The following is a 24,007-nucleotide window of genomic DNA, read 5'->3' on the forward strand; positions in this document are numbered from 1 at the left end:
CTGTCTGCCCAGAGGAGCCACGGTGGGTGGCAGCGAGGAGGCCCAGGGACTGGGCAGACCAGGCTTCCTCGCGGATCTCCTTGGGGGGGGGGTCCCCAGCTTCAGCTCCGGCACGAGGAGGGCTCGGGCCACCTGCACTCCCACCTGGAGGTGAGCTATGGGAAGCACTGGAACGAGAGCAGCGGTAAGAGGCAGTTCCGCATCAGCCAGACCTTCCAGAATGACTCCGGCCCGGCCCTGAGCAATTACTTCGTGGAGGTAAGCACAGGCTGCACAGAACCGCAGCATTGCCTGGTGGCAGCTGGGCATCCCCCCTCCCCCCACCCCCAGTCACCACATCCCTTCAGGCCTTGGTTGCAGGGTCACCGCCAGCTTCGGCTTCACGTTCAGGTTTTACCGGAGGGCTAGCACTTTTCTATAAGTAAAGTGTAACTGAGCGCTTAGCCCCTGAACAGGCGATGGCAAGGCACACACTTTGGGTGTGTGTTTTTAAGTTGTTTAAAAATGTTTTTAATCGGGGGCGCTTGGGTGGCTCAGTTGGTTGAGCGTCCGACTTCGGCTCAGGTCATGATCTCACGGTTCGTGAGTTCGAGCCCCGCGTCGGGCTCTGTGCTGACAGCTAGGAGCCTGGAGCCTGCTTCAGATTCTGTGTCTGCCTCCCTCTCTGCTCCTCCCCTGCTCGCACGCTGTCTCTCTCTCCAAAATAAATAAAGATTAAAAAAAATATTAAAAATGTTTTTAATCATAACAAAATACATACAACATAAAATTGACCTTTTTTTTGTTTTTGCGATCTTTAGATGTACTGGTTAGTGTCATTAAGGACACTCACGCTGTGGTACAACCATCACCACCAGCCTCCCCCAGAACTTTTTGTCTTGTACAATGGAAACTCTGTCCCCAGTAAAGAATAACTCGCCACTCCCCACACCCCCGTCCCCTGCAACCACCTTTTTACTCTCCACGCCTCTTGCTGCCCAGGGTCCCTCATATAAGTGGCATTTTATGGTATTTGTATCGTTTTGACTGGCTTCTTTCATTTAGCGTAACATCCTCCAAGTTCGTCCAGGCTGTAGCTGGTGTCAGAATGGGTTCCCTTTCAAGCCCGAATAATGTGCCGTCGGATACGTGCATCACATTGTCCTCTGTTCCTCTGTTGATGGACCCTTAGGTTGCTTCCGTGTTTTAGCTGCTGTGAAACATGCTGTTGTGAATGTGGGTGTATGAATATCGGTTCGAGTCCCTGTTTCTAATTCTTTGAGGTAGATAATTCCAAAAGTGGAGTGATGGATCAGATGGTAATTGTATTTTTAATTTTTTTCGAGCCACAGCCGTATGGATGCCCACAGCGGCTGCGTATCTTACACTCCCCCCCCAACCCCGCCCCAGCAGCGCACGAAGGTTCCAGGGTCCCTGCGTGTGCACTGAAACTTGTCATTTCCTGTTGTTTTTGATAGTAGCCACGCTAATGGGTGTGAGGTGTTACCTCATTGTGATTTTGATTGACATTTCCTTAACGATGAGGGATATTGAGATTTTCTCATGCCCTTGGCGGCCATTGGTCTGTTTCTTTGGAGAAATGTCTGTTTGAGTCCTTAACCCCTTTTTGCTTTGTTGACACTGAGTTGTAAGAGTTCCTTGTACCTTCTAGACAGTAACTGTGTATCAGATACATAGTTTGCAAATACGTTCTCCCGGTCTGTGGATTGCCTTTTCCATCTGTTGATACCAGCCTTCGATACACACAAGTTTTAAACTCACAGACAGTCCAATTGATCTCTTTTTACTTTCCTGGCCTGTGCTTTGGGGGTCCTATCCAAGAAATCCTCGCCAAATGTAATGTTGTCGTTTCTCCTTGATGCTTTCTTCTAGGGATCTTCTAGTTTAAGCTGTCAACTGGGTGTTTGATCCCTTTTGAATTAACTTTCGTGTGTGGTGTAAGGTAAGCGTCCCATTGTGTTCTTTTGTGTGTGGCTATCCAGAGGTCCCAGCCCTGGAGTGTTGAACAGACTGGGATTTCCCCCCACCGAATGGGCTCACTGTGCTTGTTGGAAATCATGTGACCACAAATGTGAGAGTTGACTTCTGGGCGCCCCATTCTGGTCCACTGGTCTGTATGTCGCTGCCTTTCTGTCTGCCATACTGTTTTGATTACCATAGCTTTGTGAGGCCTCCAACCTCGTGCTGCTTTTTCAAGACTGTTTGGACTGTTTGGGGTCCCTTGAGATTCCATATGAATTTTAGGATGGATTTTTCTATTTCTGCCACACACACACCAAAATGTGATTGCAGTTTTTGATGGGGATTGAGTTACACCTATAGGTTGCTCTGGGTTGTATTCGTGAAGACTGGATGTCTCTCCATGTATTTATATCTTCTCTAACTCCTTCCACCAACATTTTGTGATTTCCAGTATACAAGTCTTTGGTCTTCTTGATGAACTTTATTCTCAAGTATTAAATTGCTTTTATATATACCAACACTCTGTGAATAAATTCCCCTTGTGAAAAAAAAAAGTAATATTCAGAATGAAGCTAAAAACTTTGTTCTTAGTTCTTTCTTCCATCCTGGCCCCTTCTAGAAGGAACAGCAGTTATATTCCCAGGCGCTGGAAAGGAGATCTCTTTCTGTTGTTTGCTCTGTGGGCCTGTCACAAGCATTTAGTTTTGTTTGGTGAGTCTTGCTTTGTGAGACCTTCAGCTACCCGTGTAGGAGGAATTTGTTACTTTGTAGACATCTCATCCATTCTTTTAAACACGTTCATCATGTTCCCTATGCTGCTGTATTGTATCTTATTCCACCGTGTAACTCTTGTGGTTTCTAGCGGAGCGAGTCTGAACATCCTTGGGCATGCCTCCCTGGGCACGTGTGTATCTCTGGGTCGCAGGTCATAATGCACAACTGGGATTTGTATATTTTTAACTGGCTGCCTTTTGACAGTCTGCCCTCTAAAACGCTGGAATCAATCCCCCACCCCTCCAGCCACGTCCACGAGGAGCAATTTCCTTTCACCCATATGTGACTTTTACCACTGGAAAAATATTGCTGATATGGGTGGAAAGGATACCTTGTAGTTTGAATTTGCATTTCCCTGGTCGCTCAGGAAGGCTGAGCACCATCTTTTCTGTATTTATTCTACTGCAGATGGCTTTTTTATATTGTTGGACATTCGAAAAAATTAGAACTCTGACGTGATTGACAGCTCTTTCCACGACTGCAGTACATGCATTACGTTACTCTTCTAAATTGTGAAAACATCTTCTTTCTGGACAGCGTCTGGCCCCCAGGGTTTTGGGAAAGACATGAAAGCTGGGCGGTGTTTCTGCAGTCTTCTGCATATGGCGGACACCCTGCTAGGTTCTGGGGGGACAAGTATGAATAAGATACTATTTATTCTTTTTAAAAAATTTTTTTAAACTTTATTTTTGAGAGAGAGTGCAAGCAGGGGAGGGGCAGAGAGAGAGGGAGACACAGAATCCGAAGCAGGCTCCGGGCTCCGAGCTGTCAGCACAGAGCCTGACGTGAGGCTCGAACTCACGAACCATGAGATCAGCCGAAGTCGGACAGTCAACCGACTCAGCCACCCAGGCGCCCCAAGATACTATTTATTCTTAAGACGCTGACAGGGAACAGAAGAGGGAAGGACAGAGGGAGTAGTGATGAGCCATTTATTATTACCAGGCCACACGTCACCTGTGTTGTTGGTAGCCTCTCATTTAAGCCCAGTGAAGTAACCACTATCTATCCTCATTCTTTGGAATGGAAATTGTGTCAACACGCTGGTCTGAGGTGTCCCTGACCACAGGTCTACCATGTGGCAGAATTGAAATAGAAACGCCAGGATGTCTCATTGCAAACCTTAGGCTCTTAGCCTCTTGGTTGGACTGGATTGTGCCAGAATTAATTTACTGTAAAATAATTTACTGAATGATTAGTCAAGAGGAGAAATCATTTCCCGGGCTATTCTCTGAGGCCAGTATCATCCTGGTACCCAAACCAGACTGAGACCTCAGGAGAAAAGAAAAACCCAAGACCTCTTATAAATATAGGTGCATAATCCTCAAGAAGGTACTAGCAAGCCAAATTCAGCACTATGTAAATAGAATTACATAGCACAGCCAAACGGGTTGTATCCCAGGCATGCAAGGTTGGTTTCACATTGGAAAATCAAGGTAATACACCCTATTGATAAAGGATGCATCAGTAGAAGATGAGATGATCAGTAGAAGCAGCAAAAAGTATTGGGCAAATCCCCGTATCCTTTCATGGTAAAAACACCCAACAGATGAGCAATGGAAGAGTACTTCCTCAACCTGACAAAGGCCATCTATGAAACATCCACGGCCAACATCATACTTCATGGTGAAAGACTAAATGCTTTCCCTCTAAGATCAGGAACAAGACAGAATGTCTGTTTTTACCACTTCTATTCAACATTGAACTGGAGGTTTTAGCCAGGGCAGTGAGGCAAGAAAAATAAAAGATGTCCAGATCAGAGAGGAAGAAGTGAAACTATTTCTGTTTGCAGATGACATTATGTCCTCTGTAGAAGACCCTAGTGAATCCACACAAAAAAATCTATTAAAGCTAATACATGAGTTCCTCAAAGTTGCAGGAGACAAGATAAATATACAAAAGTCAGTTGTGTTTCGCTACACTAGTGATGAAAACCCTGAAAATGAAATTAAGGAAATAATTCCTTATGTGATAGTGTCACAAAAGGTGAATACTTCAGCATAAAAGTAACAACAGAATGTAAAACGAATACTCTGAAAACCACAGAATGTTGTTGAAAGAAATTAAAGAAACTGAAATAAATGGGGAGACATCCCATGTTCCTGGATTGAAAAATGAATGTTAGCATGGCAAGGCTCCTGCAGCGCCTGGGTGGCTCGGTAGGTTAAGTGTCTAACTTGAGCTGAGATCATGATCTCACGGTCCGTGAGTTCAAGCCCTGGGTCAGGCTCTATGCTAACATCTCCGAGCCTGGAGCCTGCTTCCGATTCTCTGTCTCCCTCTCTCTCCTCCTCCCTTACTTACACTCTTTCCCCCTCTCTCTCTCCCTCAAAAATAAATAAACATAGGGGCGCCTGGGTGGCTCAGTCAGTTGAGCGTCTGACTTCGGCTCAGGTCATGATCTTACGGTCTGTGGGTTCGAGCCCCGCATCGGGCTCTGTGCTGACAGCTCGGAGCCTGGAGCCTGCTTCGGATTCTGTGTCCCCCTCTCTCTCCGCCCCACCTCTGCTTGTGCTCTGTCTCTCTCTGTCTTTCAAAAATGAATAAACATGAAAAAAAATAAACATTAAAAAAACGAAAAAAAAAAGAATATTGTTCAGCAATAAAAAGGGATAAAGTTCTGATACATGCTACAATGCAACATGGGTGAATCTTGAAATTGTCATGCTAAATAAAACAAGCCAGACACCAAAGGCCGTATATTATATGATTCCACGGATACGAAATATCCACAATAGGCAAATCCATGGAAACAGAAATTGGATTAATGGTTTCCAGGGGCAGTGGGGAGTGACTGCTGATGGGTACAGGGTTTCCTTAGGGGTGGCCTGGGCTGGGCAGTTCCTGATAACTGGGGAACTCAGGCTGACCCGTGGCTGTCCTGGTGAGCCAGTGGAATGTTGTAGGTTGGGAGTGGAGTGCTCTGACCAGCATGTTGACGGTGGGTCTTCTCCAGTTTGCGCTCCAGGTGCCTGAGAGGCAGGTGGATTACCGTACGCAGCTGTACCACTTGAGCCTTCGGCAGCCCCACGTGGAGAGCAGCACACACCTGAAGGTTCAGGACAACGGACAGCTGCCCTTTGCGGCCGGCTTGCGGTGGAAAGACACCTCTAGAGCTACTCTGTGGAAATGGGAAGGTGAGTGTCATTTAGGGAGGCTCTGGCCAGCGGTTGAGATTTCTGGCCCCCAGGTCTCTGCTCGGGCTATGCCCCTTACCTGGAATACCTTTCCTTTTTGTTTGCCTGGATGTCAAGATTGATATACTAATTATCCAGTTTCACCCCGCCCCACTTCACCTGTTGTCCGTTACCCTGCAGTCCCCCTGGCTTCTTTTCTGTTCCCCCAGAGACCTCAGAGCCTTTGCACATGCTGTTGCTGCTCCTTGGAACACTCTCTCGCCTTGAAAAACTGGATTTACCATGGTTTATCCTTGAATTAATTTTATTCTTATTGTAGTCATACATAGGTTGAAAAGTAAAGTAGAAACTTTGAGTTGGTAATTGTTGAAGGTGGGTGAGTATTACATAGGGGCCCATCAGATGTTCTCTACTGACGTATGTACCTGAAATATTTCTTTAAATGTTTTTTAAAGATTTTTTTAATGTTTATTTTTGAGAGAGAGAGAGAGAGCAAGAGAGAGTGCGCATGCACGTGAGGGAGGGGCAGAGAAAGAGAGACAGAGACACAGAATCTGAAGCAGGCTCCAGGCTCGGAGCTGTCAGCACATAGCCTGAAGTGGGGCTCGAACCCACGAACCAGGAGATCATGACCTGAGCCAAAGTTGGACGCTTAACCAACTGAGCCACCCAGGCATCCCTAAACGAAAAAGCTAGTTTATAACAATTACTCTAATTGTCTGCTTCATATCTTTCTATCCAGAGTTTTTACTTAATACAGCAACCATTATAAATTCTTGTATCTGTTTCTTATTAAACTCTTCAGCTCTTAAAATAATATAATTATACTGCTATTTCTTGATTTTTCTATTTTAGACATTCTTCATATATTTTTTACCAGACAAGATGATAATGTAACTCTTTAACCAGACTTTTTCGAATATCTGTTTTTCTTTGTCCCCCTAAAAGAGTTGGTCTGTGAATATCCACTGTTTACTTAATTGTGACTCTATAAATGTCCTTCTTAGCTGAGACACAAAGCTGACTTTTTGTTTTTCCTGGAGTTATAATGGGCTTTCCCCCTGTTGGTTAGTTTCCTATTTTCCTCTTACTAATTATCCCCAGTTTTTTAAGCATAAGTGCAAAACTCTTCTCCCGATGGCCAAACACATGAGATTATGCATCAGCTTCAATTAGTTCCCATATTTTTCTTGGAGACCTTTTTCTTGGAACTACTGTCCCTCTCCAATGTAGACCAGTTGCACAGCTGTGGTTCTGGGGTGTCCCTTCCCCATCATTCTGAGAATTCTTTCTACTTCTCTGGGTCACAGCCCTGTTTCTTGCACTTATGTCCTCTTTTTTCTTGATTTCCTCTTTTGTTTTGATGGAGCACATCTTCCAGTAGCTTCCTGAGAGAGGTATTAGATTCCTAAAGCTGCCTTAACAAATGACCACAAACTGAGCGGCTTAAAAGAACAGGGATGAATTCTCTCACCAGTTCTGGAAACTAGAATTCTGCATTCAAGGTGTTGTCTGGGCCGTGCTCCCTCTGTGACCCTGGGTAGAATCCTTCCCTGACTCTTCCTAGCTTGTGGTGGTGGCCATCACTACTTGGAGTTTGTTGGCTTGCAGCCACACTGCTCTCATCTCTGTCTCTGTTGTCACATTGCTTTCTCCTGGTGTGTATGCCTGGGTTCAGACTTCCCTCCTCTTACAAGGACACCAGTCCTATTGGTTTTAGGGCTCACCCTACTCTAGTGTGACCTCATCATAACTACTTACATTTGCGATGACCTCACTCCCAAATAAGGTCACGTTGTGAGATACACTGAGGGGGTGAGATTTGGTATATTTTTGAGAGACACAGTTCAGCTCATAATAGGATGTAAATGTTTTGCTCCCCCAATGTTTAAACTGGCTTCATTCTACCTGGGTAACTTGGCTGAGTAGAGAATTTTCGTTTTCCCCTTGGGATTTTGAGGACTTTGCTCTACTGTCCTTTCATACGGTTGAGATACTATTTTTGGTCCATCGGCCTTTGTATGTGACCACTTTCTTACGCTCTGGAAGCTTTTTGGAATGTCTCTGTATTCTCAGTATCTTCGGATCTTATGATGTGCCCTGACATGCATCTTCTTTCATCCATTGTATTGGGCACTTTGCGTAGACCCTTTCAACTTGGAAGTGTCCTTCAGGTCTGGTAGTTTTCTTGTACAGTTTCTTTGATAATCTCTTTCCCTCTGTGTTCTGGTCAGATAGGCTCCAGAAACTGAGGTTCTAATTTTCTTTCTTTGCTTTCCTTTGTTCCTTCTGTTTATCTTTCTGTTCTGTTTTGATGACCTGTTTCCTCAAGTTCTGCCAGCCCTTCGACTACGTTTAAATTTTGGCTCTCTTCTGTTTTCTAGAGCTCTTTTTGTTGTTGTTGTTCCTGAATTTCTATGAGTGGCTTTCCTCGAATGCCACGCAAGGCTTAGGTGTGTGCTTATGTTTAAGAATTGACCACTCAGAACTACTCTGGAAGGAGTTCTACATGTGTTTGGAGGTTTGGGGGTGCACTTGTTGACTGGGAAGCTTCCATGTTGAGCATTTGGATGGGGAGCCCTGGGACCTGTATCTGTGGACCTTTCTTTTTCTTTTTGATGTTTGTTTATTTATTTTGAGGAGGGGAGGGGCAGAGAGAGAGAAAGAGAATCCCAAGCAGGCTGTCAGCATCAGTCTCCCGACCACGAGATCATGACCTGGGCTAAAATCAAGAGTCAGACGCTCAACCGACTGAGCCACCCAGGTGCCCATCTGCATATATACCTTTTGCCCAACATGTCACTGTGACAAAACTTCCAACCTACGGAAAAGTACAGTGGATTGTATCATCGATACCAACGTACCCTTAACCCAGATTCTACGATTCCATTTTTATTCCCCTTGTGTTATCGCATATCCGTCCCCTTACCACGTCCAGGTTATTCGTTGGTGCACTTCCAAGTGAGCTGGCGACATCCATACATTCCCCTCCTAAGTATTCCAGTATGTGCGGTGTTAACTAGGGTGGAATGCACACCTCTCCAGGGTGCCACTTAATGAGTTTTGACAGGTGCACACACCTGTGTAGCCCCTGCAAGATTCAGAGCATCACCAGCCTTCTGCAAAGTTCCCTTTGCCCCTTCTCACCCATTCCCAGGTGTGAAACCTGCCCATAGTGGATGTGATGAGGCGCCTCTCGAGGCCTGCCGGTAGCTCTTTTCATACTGGGTGTCCACCTTCTGTCTGTTTACTTCTTGCAGGAGCCTTGAACCTGGATAGTCCCTGGCTGATGGTCTCGATGGCTCACAGGCTGTACTGGCCCCACCGGCCCACTTTCCAGGCTGTCTTGGAGCTGACGCTGGGCAAAGCTCGGACCCTCAAGAACCTGGTGATAAAAGTGGCCGGCAGGCGTCGGGGCCGCGACACGGAGGGCAAGATCCACATCTACACCCCGACTACCACTTACCTCCGGGTGCGCATGCCCAGCCACGCCCCCTGCTCCCCTCCCGCAGGTGGACTCCGGGCCCAGGAGCCTGGTTCCCTGCCATTTAGAAAGTCTCCCACGCAGAGGGAGACCACGCAGACCTGAGATCAGGTCACAGATGTGGGCGGTTTGGATGACCCAATGTGTACAGTCTTGAGAATTAGTCGCTAAGTGAATTTGGGAGAGGGAACCACCCCATGCCCCCATCCCATCTCGCTTTCCCATTTTCCTTTTTTTTTTTTTTTTTTTTTTTTAATGATTGATTTTGAGGGAGGGGGCAGAGAGAGGGGGCCAGAGGACCCAAAGCAGGCTCTGTGCTAACAAATGAGCCCAGTGCGGAGCTCAAACTCACAGACTCTGAGATCGGACGCTCAGCCAGCTAGCCACCTGGGCGTCCCTCACTTTGCCATATTCTTGCTTAGCAGCTGATAAAAATAGGAAGGCAGGTTGGAGGGTAACTCAGCAATAAGCAGACCTCAGGCTTTTGCCGAAAACCAGATTAAAAACTCCTTCAAGGTCATAGGTGACTTTTGTACCAGCTGCTGGATGTAATTAAGTATGCTTCTGTGTACCTGTTTGATCTCAGAAGCCAAGAGATTTGAAAGAAACCCAGTCAGTGGAAGATGCCCTGGGTGTCCCACGAGGGAGCCGGGCACATCCATCCCCTCCCCGCGTTGGGATGATGGGTGGACCCAGCAGGAGGTCCAGGCCTGATTTGGACCCAGAAGGAGGCAGCTCCATGGGCCCATGTGGGGACAGTGCAGCCCCCTCTGAGTCAGGGGCAGAGTGGGAGCAGGATGGAGGCGTGAGGAGTCGGGCATCACTGGCAAGCTTGGGGACTCAGGAGGGACTAGCACGTGGCAGCCAGAGCCACGTTTGAATCTGGAGCTGACAGATGAGCTGGTGGATTGTCAATGGGGAGGAGGGAGCACGAGACACAATGTAAATGACCCCAAGGCTCTGGCCGAGCAGCTGTGTGGGTAGGAGGTGCCTTTCACTGAAATGGACGGCTGGCGTTCGCGGGGGGGTGGTGGGCATGGTTCTGGGGGGAGACCCGAGGGTCAGTGACCTACGGGACAAGGTGTCACGGATTTCTAGTATTTGGCAGTGGGTTCACTAATCCCTAAACCCCATTTTGACCCCATCACCTCCTCTCCTGAGGCTTGGAGCTGTGTGAACAGCGGACAGTGGCCTGTAGGGTATAGACGCCGTGCTATTCCTCGTGGGGCCTGTGCCGGGGGCCGGGGGCTGGGGTGCACAGCCGTGTGTGGGGCTACAGTGTCCTCCCTCCCCCAGCTCCAGGACAACACCCAGTCTTCCCAGGCCTTTGAAGACCACAGCGCTGATGCAGGGAAAGAAGGCCACCCGCATGTGTGTGTCCCTTGGGACACACAGACCCTGCCTGCTGATAATGGTGGCCCCGTGAGGTCATAGTCCCTTTCCAAGCTGAAGAGGAGAGAGGGGGAAGGGAGTTATCTTCTCCGATAACTCAGATTCTCCCTCTGTTCAGGGCTGAGAGATGGAGGGAAGTTTTTCCTCTTTTCTCAAGACCCTGTGGGAAACATGCAATTCTGGTCCCCGGGGGCCAGACGGGAAAGGCCTCCCGGAGGTGGTATCGGAGGGGTTTTGAAGGATGGGTAGGAGTTCACCAAGTGGTAATGGGGAGAAAGGGCGTCCCAGGGGAGAACATAGGGTCACCCTCCACATCCTCGATGTAGGTGTCCACGGCGATGGCCTTGGCACAGAGCCTCTTCCGCAGCCAGACTGAAGTAGAGTCAGCATGGGGTGCGACTTTGAAGAGTGAGATCCACGCAGAGAACAGCCAGGAGCTTAAGATACTGCATGGCTGGTTGAAGGGCCCCCTGCAGGAGGTGAACTTAACGGCAGCTTACAGGCACATGGAGCAGGTATGTCCCGGTAGCCCTTGCTGGAGGCGCCGCTCTTCAGAGACCTCAGATCTCTCCCCTGGGGTGGGAGAGGGCTCAGTGCCACTAGCTTGGTCTATGACCTTGGGCTTCCCTGAGCCCAGTTTCTCTGTTTGTAAAAGGAAACTAGCCATATTAGCACAGATCCGTGCTAGCAAAGCCCTGCCTTGTGGAGCCAGAAGCCTGAGAAGTTCGTTTCCCCGCTGGGCGCCTGGGGAGGTGCAGGCATGGTGGTGATACCGTGCGACGTTGCGGTCTGATCCAGGGTGAGGCTGCCATGCAGTTCAGCAGCCCTTGTCAGATGCCATACCCAGGGCAGTGGATGGGCAGGGGGAGGAGCCCCTTGGACCCCCGGGTGGGAGGTTGAAGGAGCTCGGTTTCCGCTGGCCATCCGTCCCCGTCAGCCTGGTCTTTGTTGTAGCCTCGGAAGACCCACGCGTCACTGGTGGCTCTGGTGACCAGCATGAGTGGCCGGCCTCAGGGCCTGGAGCTGGAGGGCAAGCTGGAGGAGGTGACGCGTGACGGGAGGTTGTACCAGAAGCGGGGAACCTTCCTCCTCAGGTACATGCACTCCCTTCCCCTTATGAGCATTGTCTGCCCAGGCCTCTGCTTCTGCAGCGTGGAGGGTCACGGGGGACAGGGTGAACTGTGCTCCTGGGAGGTCCACGCTGGCCTGCAGGGCCCAGACAGAGCCCGGAGCTCAGAGACAAGCCATCTGCGTCCCTTGGAAGCCCCCTCATCCCTAGTGCCCCTTCCATTCGGATGCTAAGAAACCTGGGAGCAGAAATCTGTCCCCACCGCAGCCTGAAAGTCGTTCTGGGGAATGTTTTCAGTTCCTGGAGGCACAGCTGGTTGCAAAGGTGGCTCTTGTGGTTGGGGATGGAAGAGGGGGGATTTCATGAACTCCAGGCCATGTCCAAACCCTCTGCCTGACCTTGGTCATCTCGTGTCCAAACAGCAGTAACAGAAGAGTACCAGCAGCTGTTATCTGCATAGATCTCATTCGTTCGTTTGTTTTGTTTCTATTTGTTGAGTAGTACCTACTATGTGCCATGTACTTTTCTGGGTGTCTGGAAAACAGAGAATAAAAAAGACAGAAGTCCTGGCCCTCAGGGAGCCTGTACTCTTTATGTAGACTTTCTGTCCAATGGTCCCAACCACCGTGTGACGTGGGTGGGGGGCTAGTATTTTAGCTCCCATTTCACAGGTGGGAACACCGAGGCACCGAGGCGTCAACCAAGGTAACAGACCCCAGGTGCTGCCTGTGCTTGGGTCTCTGCTGCCAAGGGGCGAGGGTGACCCCTGCCGTGCCCCGGTCCCTGGGTGAGGCGAGGCGAGACGGGGAATGGGTGTCGGTTGGCAGATTATAATGCGCAGGTCGGGGTATGCCCTCATGTTCTCTCTGTGACGGTCTTTGCTCTGGTGCTTGCGACAGGCCCTGTCTGAGCTCACGGGGCCCCGCGGCCCCCCGCCCCTGCCAGCTGTTTTAATAGCCATTCTTTGGCCCGTTGTCCTCTCTCTCCGCCAGGCACCCCTTGCCTCTGCCCATCCCGCGGAGTCTGCTCCTGCAGGAGACCTTCACGGTGGACAGGCCACACCAGCGATGCTCCCTGGAAACCAGGCTGGTCCTGAACGGCCGAGAGGAGACCCTGCAGACGATAGTCCTGGGCTACCAGGCAGGACACCCCTACGTAAGTGGGCTCCGGGGTGCAGCTGGAGAGGAGGCTGGGCCCAGGGGGAGGCCCCTTGTCTGCTTCTGACCTGTCCTTGTGTGTGTGTGTGTGTGTGTGTGTGTGTGTGTGCGCGCGCGCACGTGTGTGCTCTTCCCTCCCAGGTGTGTGTGGGCCTGACCCACCCGTACAGCAGCAAGGCCATCCCTGGGAACGCGGAGGGTTGCGCTGCTGCTTGGAGTCAGCACGCCGTAAGTGAGAAGGCCCCGGAGGCCCCAGGCACCTTGCACCCCAGCGGCCCGCGATCCAAGTGCCGTCATCTCCACTCTGGGCGAGCAGAATGCTCTCCTACCCGGGTTTTCTGTTCCACTCTGTCCCCATTCTTCTACCCTGCGTGGCTGCCAGAGGGGGCTTTTCAATATGCCCGCTTAAAGTCATGCCCCTCGTCACAGTTCTCTCTGGACACAGACCCCAGCTCTGCCCCGCTGGTCTCGCTGACCCTCCAGGCCACCTGAGACCACTCTCTCCCTTTTGCTGCCTCCTTTCCCTTCCTCACCTGGCTCTTTCCTGCCCCAGGACCCTTGTGTGTTCTGTGCCTGGAGCTGTTCGTCTCTCCTTCAGCTTTACCTTCATCCCTTTACTCATTGTTGGGGGTTCAGCTCATACGTCACGTCTTCTGGGAAGCTTTATCGCGACCCCAGACCACCTTCCATCCCCCAGCTACCCCTCCTGCACCACCCCCCACCTCTGCTTCTGGCTCCTGTTGGAGATCTCGGTTCTCTTTTGATAGGATTCTTTGACCAATTCCTTTCTCCCCTACTAGTCTGTAAGACTCGTGTTCAGTACCGTATCTGTTTTACAGGCATACCTCATCCGATGGCACTCTATTACGCTTGGCAGATTTTGCTTTTTTTTTTTTTTTTTTTAAATACAAATTGAAGGTTTGTGGCCACCTTGTATCCAGCCGGGCTGTTGGTGGGGTTTTACCAACAGCGTTTGCTCACTTCGGGTCTCCGTGTCACATTTTGTTAACTCTTGAAGCAGTTCGCGGTTTCATTATTGTATTTGTTACAGTACCGTGTGACCGGTGATTACCACTGGCTCAGACGACGGTTAGCAGTTTTTAGCAATAAGGTATCTTTAAGGTATATGCATTGGTTTTTTAGACACGATGCTCTTCTGCACACTCAGTTGACTGCAGTGTCAACATAACTTGTGTGTGCACTGGGACAGCAAGCATTTTATCTGACTTGCTCATTGCGCGAATCACTTCATTAGGGTGGTCCCGGAACCACACCTGCAGTATCTCCAGAGTGCACCTCGATTTACCTTTAGAGCCTCAGGGCCTGGCGCGTCGTCAGTGCTTAATGAATAGTCACCTCAGTGCCATTGAACATCTGTCGTGTCCCTGACCCAGAGCAGGGGTTGACCACCTATTTCTGTGAGGGAGCAGACAGTAACTCTTTTTCCCTGTGTAGACCATACGGTCTCCGCCCCCTCGTTGCACAAAAAAACACCCTGGAAAACACAAATGAACAGGCACAACTGTGTTCTGATAAAACTTTTGCTAATGGACTGAATGTGTCCCCCCCCCCCCAGATTTGCACATTGAAGGCCTAATGTGAAGGTATTGGGAGGCGTGGGGTTAGCTCATGAGGTAGAGCCCCCGTGAAGAGATGAGGGCCGCCCCCCACCCCCCGACCCCCCCCCTCCCTGCCGTGAGGGCACAGTAAGGAGACAGCCACGTGTAAGCCAGAACCCAGCCACGCCGGTGCGCCCTGATCTCAGATTTCCAGCCTCCAGAACTGGCAGAAATAAGTTCCAGTTGCTTAAACCGCCCGGTCTCTGGGATTGTTGTTACAGCAGCCCCCACTGACAAACACAACCGTATACACGGAAGACGTATATACGGCCTGACCCTCTGGCCGTAGCTTCCTGGACCCCTGCCTCAGAATGTGTTCGCATTCGTCTTCCTAGGCATGAGACTCGTGTTTGCGATGTGCCCTTGGCAAACGATTCCACAACCCTGGACCCCCGTCTTCCCGTCTGTAAAATGGAGACAGTACGCATCTCTTAACGCAGTGGTTGTGAGAACCAAGATGTAACGTAATCCTCTCCCTCAGGGACCTGACGGGTGCCCCCTCAGCCCTCATCCCGGACTCCTTCCTGATCCCTCTAGGGCAGAAGCCCCGGGAGGTAACCCCGTTCTCCAGCAAGCATTTATTGAGCACCTACTATGTGCCAGGCCCTGGACGAAGAACTTAGTGGTGGTTTCTCCCTTGCGGGATATACAGAGGCCTGCTGAAGGGTGAAGTGGGACCAGCTATTGAGCACAGAGACGTCTCCTTCTGGAGCCCCACATCCCTACCAGTTAAACAGGGCTGTAGATGGCTGCCAGAGGCCCGAGGCTGAAGTCCTTGGAGCTCCTGACAGGAAACAGAGGGCATAATGACGACCCCAAACACCTGCAGAAATACCTCCCCATGGTGTTCAGTGTTGTTTAAACCGGAGATTGCAGAATGGCGCCGTGGGCCAGATCCAGCCTCCAGATGTGTTTTGTTTGGCCTGCTTAGCACTTAACATGTTTTAAAACATCGTCAACATCGAACATCGGAAGATTTGGGGGTAAAAATCAGATTTCTGCTTCTAATTAAAAAGGAATCAGAAGATCTGACACATGGGGTCCCAAATCCCACCTGGTAACAAGAAACGAGAACCAAGTAGGTGGGAGCCTTTGAATCTAGCTGAGTATGGCTGCCCGTTCTTCTTTAATGTTTATCTTTGAGAGAGAGAGACCGAGCACTAGCGGGGCAGGGGCAGAGAGAGAGGGACACACAGAATCCGAAGCAGGCTCCAGGCTCTGAGCTGTCAGCACAGAGCCCGACGTGGGGCTCGAACCCACGAACTGGGAGATCATGACCTGAGCCGAAGTCGGACGCTTAACCGACTGAGCCACCCACGGGCACCCTGGCTGCCCGATCTTTTCAAAACCCTCTCTGTGTTTAATGGCACGCTTTCCTTTTCTTCTCTTGGAAGAATTTATTCCTATTCCCTGTTGTTTCTAAATTAAAGCCATGTATTCTTCTAAAGTTATACACTAGCGATAAAATTCTGTGGCAAGGCGTTTGTAACTTCTCAGTGAACCCAGATGGGCACAGATGGCGCCCTGCTCCCGGGTGCTTAGCATGTGGCAGAGGCTAGTGGCTGCTAAGTGAACAGATGATCCCCCCACGGGTGGTAGGATCCTATGGCTGCCGCACAAAGTACCACACCCTTGGTGGCTTAAAACAGCACACTCTTACCTTGGAGATCTGGAGATGAGAAATCCCAAATGGGTTTCACCTGGCTAAAATCAGGTGTTGCTGGAGTTACATGCCTTCCAGAAGCTTCAGGAGAGAATCCGTTTCCTCGTCTTTGCTAACTTGTTAAAGCCACCCATGGTTCTTGGGTTGTGGTTCCTTCTCTGTCTTCAAAGCCAGCAGAAGTAGCAACTTCCCCTCCTTCCTCCCTCCCTCCCTCCGTCCCTCTCTCTCTCTTTTCCAGCCTGTCTTTGGCCTTGGGGTTGCAGGCTATCACTGGTGATTCTGGATTCTTCCAGCTATTTCTTGAGCACCTACTATGCACCAGGTCCTGCATTAAATACGAGGCATACAGCAGTGAACAAAACAGACTAATACCAGGACACTCCTTTGGAATGAGACACAGACCCTCAAGTTTGCCCCCTCAGGCCCACCCCACAAACTCTGCCTGTGGGCACCGGACTTGACCATCCCTGTTGGAAAGACCCTGGTGCACTTGGTCCCACTCCCTGCCCTGTGAGTGGGTGGGTAGACATCTTGGGACCACTTTGTTCTCACCGCTGGGTTCCCGGGGTGGCTTCTGCAGGCCCTTGGAAATGGGAAGTCACGTCTCTGAATGCCACGGGTTCTTGCTCACCCAGGCTAAGGGCAGGGAGGTGGAGGCCACCTTGAAAGTCAACCAGAACGTCGTGCTGCACTTAAGGGGTCTGCACCATGACAGATCTCAGGGTGAGGAGATCTGGCACCGCCTGGCCCTGAACGCGGCTCATTCCTCCCAGGTACCCGTCCCCAGGTTGGGCAGACACTGTTGGGTGGCCCCTGAGCAGAGCTCTCAACCGTTGGGAGAGAGTAAACGGTACCGTTGCTTTCCAGCTGAGGCTCCCCCAGGCCCTGAGTTTGGATGGGGACGTTGTCTTCAGACGGGGTTCCCCGGGACTGTTTGACTTCAGTGTGGACGCAAGGGCTACCGCCAGCCCCGACGTCCCATCCCAGGTCAGTTCTGCCTCTTTGGTGGGGGAGGAGCGGCATTCGTGTTAGAGTGCAGGTGTCTGATGGGGGGGGGGGGGCCGGAGGGGGGGCCGGGGGCCCTGCAGCACCTACTTTGGGAGTATGCGTGGGAAAGGGACGGTGAGAATTATGCAGAAGGTTTCCGTGGGCCAGTCCCTGAAGTGGGCCCTGCCACTCCTGCCCACATCCCATTGGCTGGAACTTATCACCTGGCCCCCCCAGCTGCAAGGGAGGCTGGGAAATGTAGTTCTCGCTGCGTGTCCAGAAAATGCAGCTCGGTGACTATCTAGCAGCTGCTAGAGGTATCTTTGTTCAATCATTTGCTCTACACGGGTTGGGTCTCTGCTGCACTATGTGCTGGGGACGCACAGGTGACTGTTTCTGTCTTCACCTCCAGAGAGCTTTCAAGTTCAAATCTTAGCTACCCTGTGGACTTGGTGTGTGACCTTGGGGAAATTACTCAACCCCACTGAATATCATTTTTTTTCACCTGTGAAATGGAGCTCGACATACCAGCGTGTGAGAGGAGCGGTGACGATTAAATGAGGCGACGGTTGTAAAGCCAGTTGTCCAGTGTCTACCTCCTGGTCAGGGTCAGATAGAATGCAGCCGTGGACATGGGAGACATGAGCAGGCACCGTGGCAGGGGACGTAGGGGTTCCAGGGTCCCAGAGTTATCTTCCCAGCCCCATGTCTGGGGCTGTACTTCTCACGCTTGCAAGTAACAGAGCCTGAGTAACATCTGGGGCCAAGAAGCATCACAGAAGGTGCTGTTGGCCTGGGCTTTGGGCAAACTCTGGGATGACCGTCCCCCTTGGAGCGCCCAGCCAGCTACCTTCTGGGGTTCTCCCTCTCCCTCCTCTGCTCCCTCTGACCCTCCCCCTCCCCCTCGGCCTCTCAACAGGTCTCAGTCCAGCTGAACGGATCTGACTCCCACTTGGTGTTCCTCTTCCAGCTCAGGCATCCCCACAGACCCCCATTTCCTCCAAACTTGCAGGTACGGACGTGGGCCCTCTGGGATGACCTCGAATTGCCTGCCAAGTGCTGTCTCGGAGCCGCCAGCTTGCTGGGAGATGGGGCGGAAGGAAGGGACGATGGAGGCCCCGGTGTGGGGCAGGGGGAGGCCACCCCAGGATGTTAAGCTGAGCCAGACAGCCAGTCCAGAATCAAGAACAGATGGCAGGGAGGTTTCCAAATCCATCATTTGGAAGTGATTGTCCAGGCCAGAAGGGGTTTTGGCTCCCTGGGGGGTAGAACGATCACATTTCACTCTTGAAAATGGAGAGAAGCAGAATTGTCCTCTAAACCCTGTCCTGTGTTTGGGGGAGGCCATCTGATCATTTTTGACCCCGGAGTATTTTGCCTGGTGTGGGGTGGACACACGAAGGGGTTCACTTGACAAGGAAATAAAGGGCGGAGAGAAGGAGCCAGGCAGGAAGGCTGAGCTCTGTCCACGCAGCACTGGGTGCTCAGAAAGCCCCCGCACGTTGGTTGCTTCGTGGAGCAAGCTGTATGTGCCATGTACACAGGAATCAGGCCATGGGCTAGGGAGACGGAGGTGTAGACGGGTGGTGCCACCTGTGATGAGGCTCAGAACTCGATGGCAGTTTTTATTTTTATTTTTTTTTTTAATTTTTTTTCAACGTTTATTTATTTTTGGGACAGAGACAGACAGAGCATGAACGGGGGAGGGGCAGAGAGAGAGGGAGACACAGAATCGGAAACAGGCTCCAGGCTCTGAGCCATCAGCCCAGAGCTCGACGCGGGGCTCGAACTCACGGACCGCGAGGTCGTGACCTGGCTGAAGTCGGACGCTTAAACGACTGCGCCACCCAGGCGCCCCTCGATGGCAGTTTTTAAATGCCTGCTGCGTGCTCATCCCTGTGCTGGTGGCTTTGGAAACTCTATAAAGGAGCCTGAGGAGAGCTTTCGATTATGAAAGCTGGTCCTTCTGAGGGGCACCTGTTACAATGTGTCAACAGCTCTGAAATCAGGATGTGTCTTCAGACCCACATAGCTTCATTGTTTTGTTACCAGCTTTTTTGCTCTCGCCGGGGTCCATAAAGTCACCGCACATCTCAGGGCCGCTGGCATCCCATATTTGAGGCCATGCTGTCACCGTAATCCCTTGTGATGGGAGCTGCTGTCTGTTGAGTGTTTACTGTGTGCCGGGCTCTGTTCTCAGCCCTTCACGTGGCTCCTCTCATGGCTACCCCGTGACTCTGCCGTTGTAGCATCTGGCACGTGAGAATCTGAGACAGAGAGGTGATGTGACTTGTACAAGGTCACTGAGCGTGTAGGTAGAGGATCCCGGATGGGCACCCGGCCCGTCCGGCTACGGAGCCCATGTCCCCATTAAGTGGACGTAGCTGATGATGGGGATGCTGGGTCATCTCACGGGCTCAGACTTGGTCGTCACTTTTTAAAACAGCAGCACACTTTGTTTACATTATCTCTGTGGGTGAAGTGGGGTTCGGGAGCCCAGCCTTGTCAGCCTCTGTCCCCCTCCCGGAGCCCCCCCAAAGCATCTGCTGCGGGACTCTGTGCACAGCAAGCTTCTGTAGGGTCTCAAGTAGCCTATATAAGTAGCCTATATATCTGCAGTCCTCCCCCTCGTCGCCTGACCAGCACTCCAAGGAGATCAAGGCCTGTCATCCGGGCATTCTTTGTTATCAAGGAGGTGCACCAGGCTGGCCGCCCCCCGAGCCCTTGACCTTGAACACCGAACATGTTTTTTTCTGCATATCCTGCTTGATGGGAATACAGAGGGAGCGCAGGATGTGGACATCCTCGAGACAGTGACGGACAGGGGTGTTCGGGGTGTGCGTGCGCAAAGCAGCCAGCAGCATGGTCCCGTATGCTCCACCCCTGTGCACCCTGGACGGCCCACACGTTCTTCTCACGCCTCTCATCCGCGGCGTCGCTGGAGCCGGTATGCCGAGGTGCACTGTAACCAAATCCCAGAGCCACGGTGCAAGCCGCAGCGTCCCGGGGCTAGGGAAACACAAACGATTGTGAGACTCTGGAAAGCATTTTGCTAAGAAGAAGGCGAGCGATTGAACCCAGCTGGGTCAGTGGCCAGGGAATCAGCAGGTTTACTCTGTGTGCTTGAACTAGCTGTGGCTTGGGAGGCGTTGTGGGAACGTTCAGGTGTATATGAGCAGCATTCGGTTTTGATGAGAGCGCGTGTCCCTCATGTTACGGTTAACACATCACGAGCTCTCCCACTTTGCAGAACGACTTGCCTTATTCGGGAACTCTCCTAGGTAAGGAGGGGGATTGCCTGACAGGAGGAATTAAAGATGGCAGCCATGTGTCTTGCCCGCTTGCATCCGTGGCGGCCGCAGAGGGGAAGACCACGGCCAGGGGACAGGGCCACTAAGATGTGTTTTTGGTTCTACGTCGGGCCCTGACCACCTTCCAGCTGGTAGGTTTCTCCTGTAAGCGAGTGAGTAGATGGCCCGGCAGGCAGGGATGTAGCGTCCCAGGTGTAGCGTCCAGTGCAGTCCAGGGTAAGTAGGGCCAGCCCCGGGCACCGCATGCCCGTAGCCATCCCCACGGAGAGGGGAACGCACCTGCGGGAATGGATGCGCGTCGATACTGAGCCAGGTGTCAGCAGTGAGGAGCACAGTGCGATCGCATCGTTGTGTGGGTGCCTGCCTGACATGAGGCCCTCTAGCATCTGTGCTTTCATTGTCCTGCTAACTCCTGCAGCCCGTCCCAGACAGCACAGTCTCTTGGCAGAGTCTTATTCAACCCTTTGAATTATGTTTGTATCCTCTGGGTAAATACCTGTTAGTCAGGTGCCTGCATCTTAATCGCTGGCCTCCTGTGGCCTCCGAGCTTCGCCGGACGGCGCGCTGAGTTCTCTCGCTTGCTGTCCCGCTCTGGCTTCCCTCCCCTGCCCCTGTGCGCGGTATCTCCAACAAGTGCGTTGGACTGGCTGGTGGTTTCAGGGCGTCCCTGTCCTCGTGCGGCGTTCCACAAGCATCTGACATATGGGCCATCCCTCCCCACACAGAGGTCACTGGCCGACTTGACATATCCCCCTGTGGATTTTTTTCCCTTTTCCCCTTTCCGACACCTTACCACTCGTGGAGATTTCTCTCCAGCCTCATGGCTAGCCCGCCAATTAGGCAACTGCTCCTGGGAAGACTCTAAGGTGAGGGTGGGTGATGGCCCAGCGAGAGGAAGAAAAGACCCGGATACGGCAAAGAAAACAGGATTATTGGGGGAAACTTACGTACAGGGAGTCCAGGAACAGCAGACTGGACAAAACATCCGCTGCTGGGATCTACCCGCGGCATCTAGCCCAGCCGGCTATGTGTTGCCTTTATCCCTCCTTGCATGGCCAGCTTCAAGGAGATCACGGTCTGCCATACAGACATTCTTTGTTACAAAGGAGATGCTCCCCCTTGGCAACCTCTGGAGTCCCTGACCTTGAACACTGAACATGTTTTTCCTACATATCCTGCTTGATGGGAACATAGACGGAGCACGGGATCCGTACATTCTCAAGGGAGCGATAAACAGCATTCAGGGTACGCGTGTACAAACCAGCCAGCGGCCCCTACCACACACCCCCTAATTGAAATTTTAATAACACAGACGTCCTGTGTTTGTTTGCGTGCAGAATGCACATCTACGATTTACACATAAGAAGTTTTTTTCTTTTAATCCACCCCTCCACAAATCAGGTTTTGCATTTTGGGGGCGATATTGCCCCTCTTGTGGGCGCATGCTTTAGGGGAGTCCTCAGGCCCGCAGAGGCCCAGTCGGAGAAGACATGGGTGTGACTTAAAAGTTCTCAGCCCAAGCCATGTTGGAATCACCTATGGAGGTTTTAGAACATTCCTGGACCCCAGCCCTGGAGGCGCTGAGCTGATTGGTCAGGGGGTCCCGGGCATACTTGAAAAAGAATTAATAAACTTTATTTTCCAGAGTGGTTTGTAGGTTTGCAGAATAGATGCATGTAAAGTACGGAGAGTTGCCTTTTCCTCATAGCTTTCCCTCTTAGGAGTATCTTGCATTCGTGTAATGCATTCTAACTGGCGCGCCAGTATTAACATATTATTATTAAACAAAGTCTGTAGTTTACATCCGGGTTACCTCTGGGGGATGTATGGTTGTGCGGGGTTTTGCCAAACAAAGAATGTCATGTACCCTTCTTTACTGTATCACACGGACTGGTTTCTCTGCCCTAGAAATCCCCCATGTTCCATCTGCGGATTCCTTCTTCCCCTTAACCCCCTAGCTACCTCTGAGCCCTTGACGTCTGCTTCTACCTTTTTCCAGAATGTCATACGGTTGAAATCTTCCGGTGTATAGCCTTGCAGACTGGCTTCTTGCGCTTTGTGAGCTGCATTTAAGGTCTCTCCATGTCTTTCTGGAGCTTCTTATCACTAATATTCCATTGCATGGATGGACCACTTGATCAGTTCGTCCATGGAGGGACCAGGCATAGTTTTACAAGCTTCCCACATCACTGCACTGCACCTACCAGGCTGGACCAGTGGGGAAACTGAGGCCTGGATTAGGAAAGGGGCTTCAGCTCCTGCGGAGTTGGCACAAGATGGAACTCCCTGCTCCCACCCCCACCCCTGGGAGCCTGGCCAAGCCTTTGCCTCTGCCTGTCCCCCCCCCCCCTCCGCCCCCCAGTATGGCTCCTCCTCCTACACCGCACACTCCCCACTTTGAGCCCTGGAGCTTCTGGAGGTCTTCTGGGGTCAGGGAAGGCCATCCACCCTTCTTCCCTCTGCCTCCTCTCTTTTCCTGTGTGCCTGCTTGGTGGTTCTCACAGCTGGAGTGGCTCAGGAAAGCTTCCAGGAGGAAGGGCCTTCCCACATAGCCGGCTCCCACAGACCCTTCCTGAACTCCCTCCACTTCGGAGTCCTCTCCTGCCTCCCTTCAGGTGCAGGCGACTGCCCGGCGGCGATACAAAGACCACAGCGTCGGCGGCTCCCTGTCTATGCACGCCTCCGACCGTGAGCTGCTTCTGCTGGAGGCCGACACCAGCCAGGACACCCGGAGAAGCAGCAGGGCCTGGGGCGCCAGTGTCCTCCTCCGCCAGGCAGTCCTCCGCGCCCCCAGGGCTGTTCAGCTGCAGCTGTCCAGCAAGGTGGCCCCAGCCAGGTGAGGGTCCCCAGGGGCCCTGTGAGCGGGAAGGGACCTCGGAGGGCAAAGGGCTGGTGTCCCGGAGAGATCGGAAATCATGGCTCAGAGGCGCCCCCTTGCGTCCCTCGGGGACCAGGCCTAAATCCTCCCTACTTAGACCATTCTTTTTTTTTCTTTTTCTTTTCTTCTTTTTTTTTTTTTTTTTTTTAGTTTATTCGTTTTGAGAGAGACAGAAAGCACGAGTGGGGGAGGGGCAGAGAGGGGAAAGAGAGAGAATCCCAAGCAGTCTCCCACTGTCAGCGCGGAGCCCGGTATGGGGCTGGAACTCCCCAACCGCGAGCTCATGACCTTCACTGCGCATGCCCGTTTATCCGCCGCGATCCGACCATTAGGATCCTGGGCTCTGGAGCCAGCTGCCCGGGTTCAAATCCCAGCGCAGCCTCTGGGTTGCGGGCCAGCCCCTGTGCCCTTTCTCAGCCTGCTTCTTAGGGCTGTCCTCGGGTTAATGGAGCAGCGCTCGTGAACGCCGCACCAGCACTGGCCCGCGAGAGTATTCACTCCCCAGCTGCCATTAGCATTGCTCTTCTCAGTGTGATACCTTTTGGCACAGATTGGGTCTCCGTTAAGTATTAGT

At 51.7% G+C, this 24,007-nt stretch overlaps 1 protein-coding gene across 1 annotated transcript in view; it reads left to right on the forward strand.

Annotated features, from left to right (window-relative positions):
- LOC121019514 (uncharacterized) overlaps positions 1-24,007 on the forward strand; it is a 147,847-nt gene that overhangs the window by 51,245 nt on the left and 72,595 nt on the right. The window contains exons 27-37 of the mRNA XM_040459030.1: positions 100-258; positions 5,693-5,873; positions 9,134-9,345; positions 11,076-11,264; positions 11,704-11,843; positions 12,811-12,973; positions 13,117-13,203; positions 16,893-17,030; positions 17,125-17,244; positions 18,164-18,256; positions 23,171-23,391. Coding sequence (XP_040314964.1) covers positions 100-258; positions 5,693-5,873; positions 9,134-9,345; positions 11,076-11,264; positions 11,704-11,843; positions 12,811-12,973; positions 13,117-13,203; positions 16,893-17,030; positions 17,125-17,244; positions 18,164-18,256; positions 23,171-23,391 — 1,703 coding nt within the window. The remainder of the gene's footprint in view (positions 1-99; positions 259-5,692; positions 5,874-9,133; positions 9,346-11,075; positions 11,265-11,703; positions 11,844-12,810; positions 12,974-13,116; positions 13,204-16,892; positions 17,031-17,124; positions 17,245-18,163; positions 18,257-23,170; positions 23,392-24,007) is intronic.

The sequence above is a fragment of the Herpailurus yagouaroundi genome, unplaced genomic scaffold (genome assembly GCF_014898765.1).
Source record: "Herpailurus yagouaroundi ecotype Mexico unplaced genomic scaffold, PumYag 222, whole genome shotgun sequence".
Taxonomy (NCBI): domain Eukaryota; kingdom Metazoa; phylum Chordata; class Mammalia; order Carnivora; family Felidae; genus Herpailurus; species Herpailurus yagouaroundi.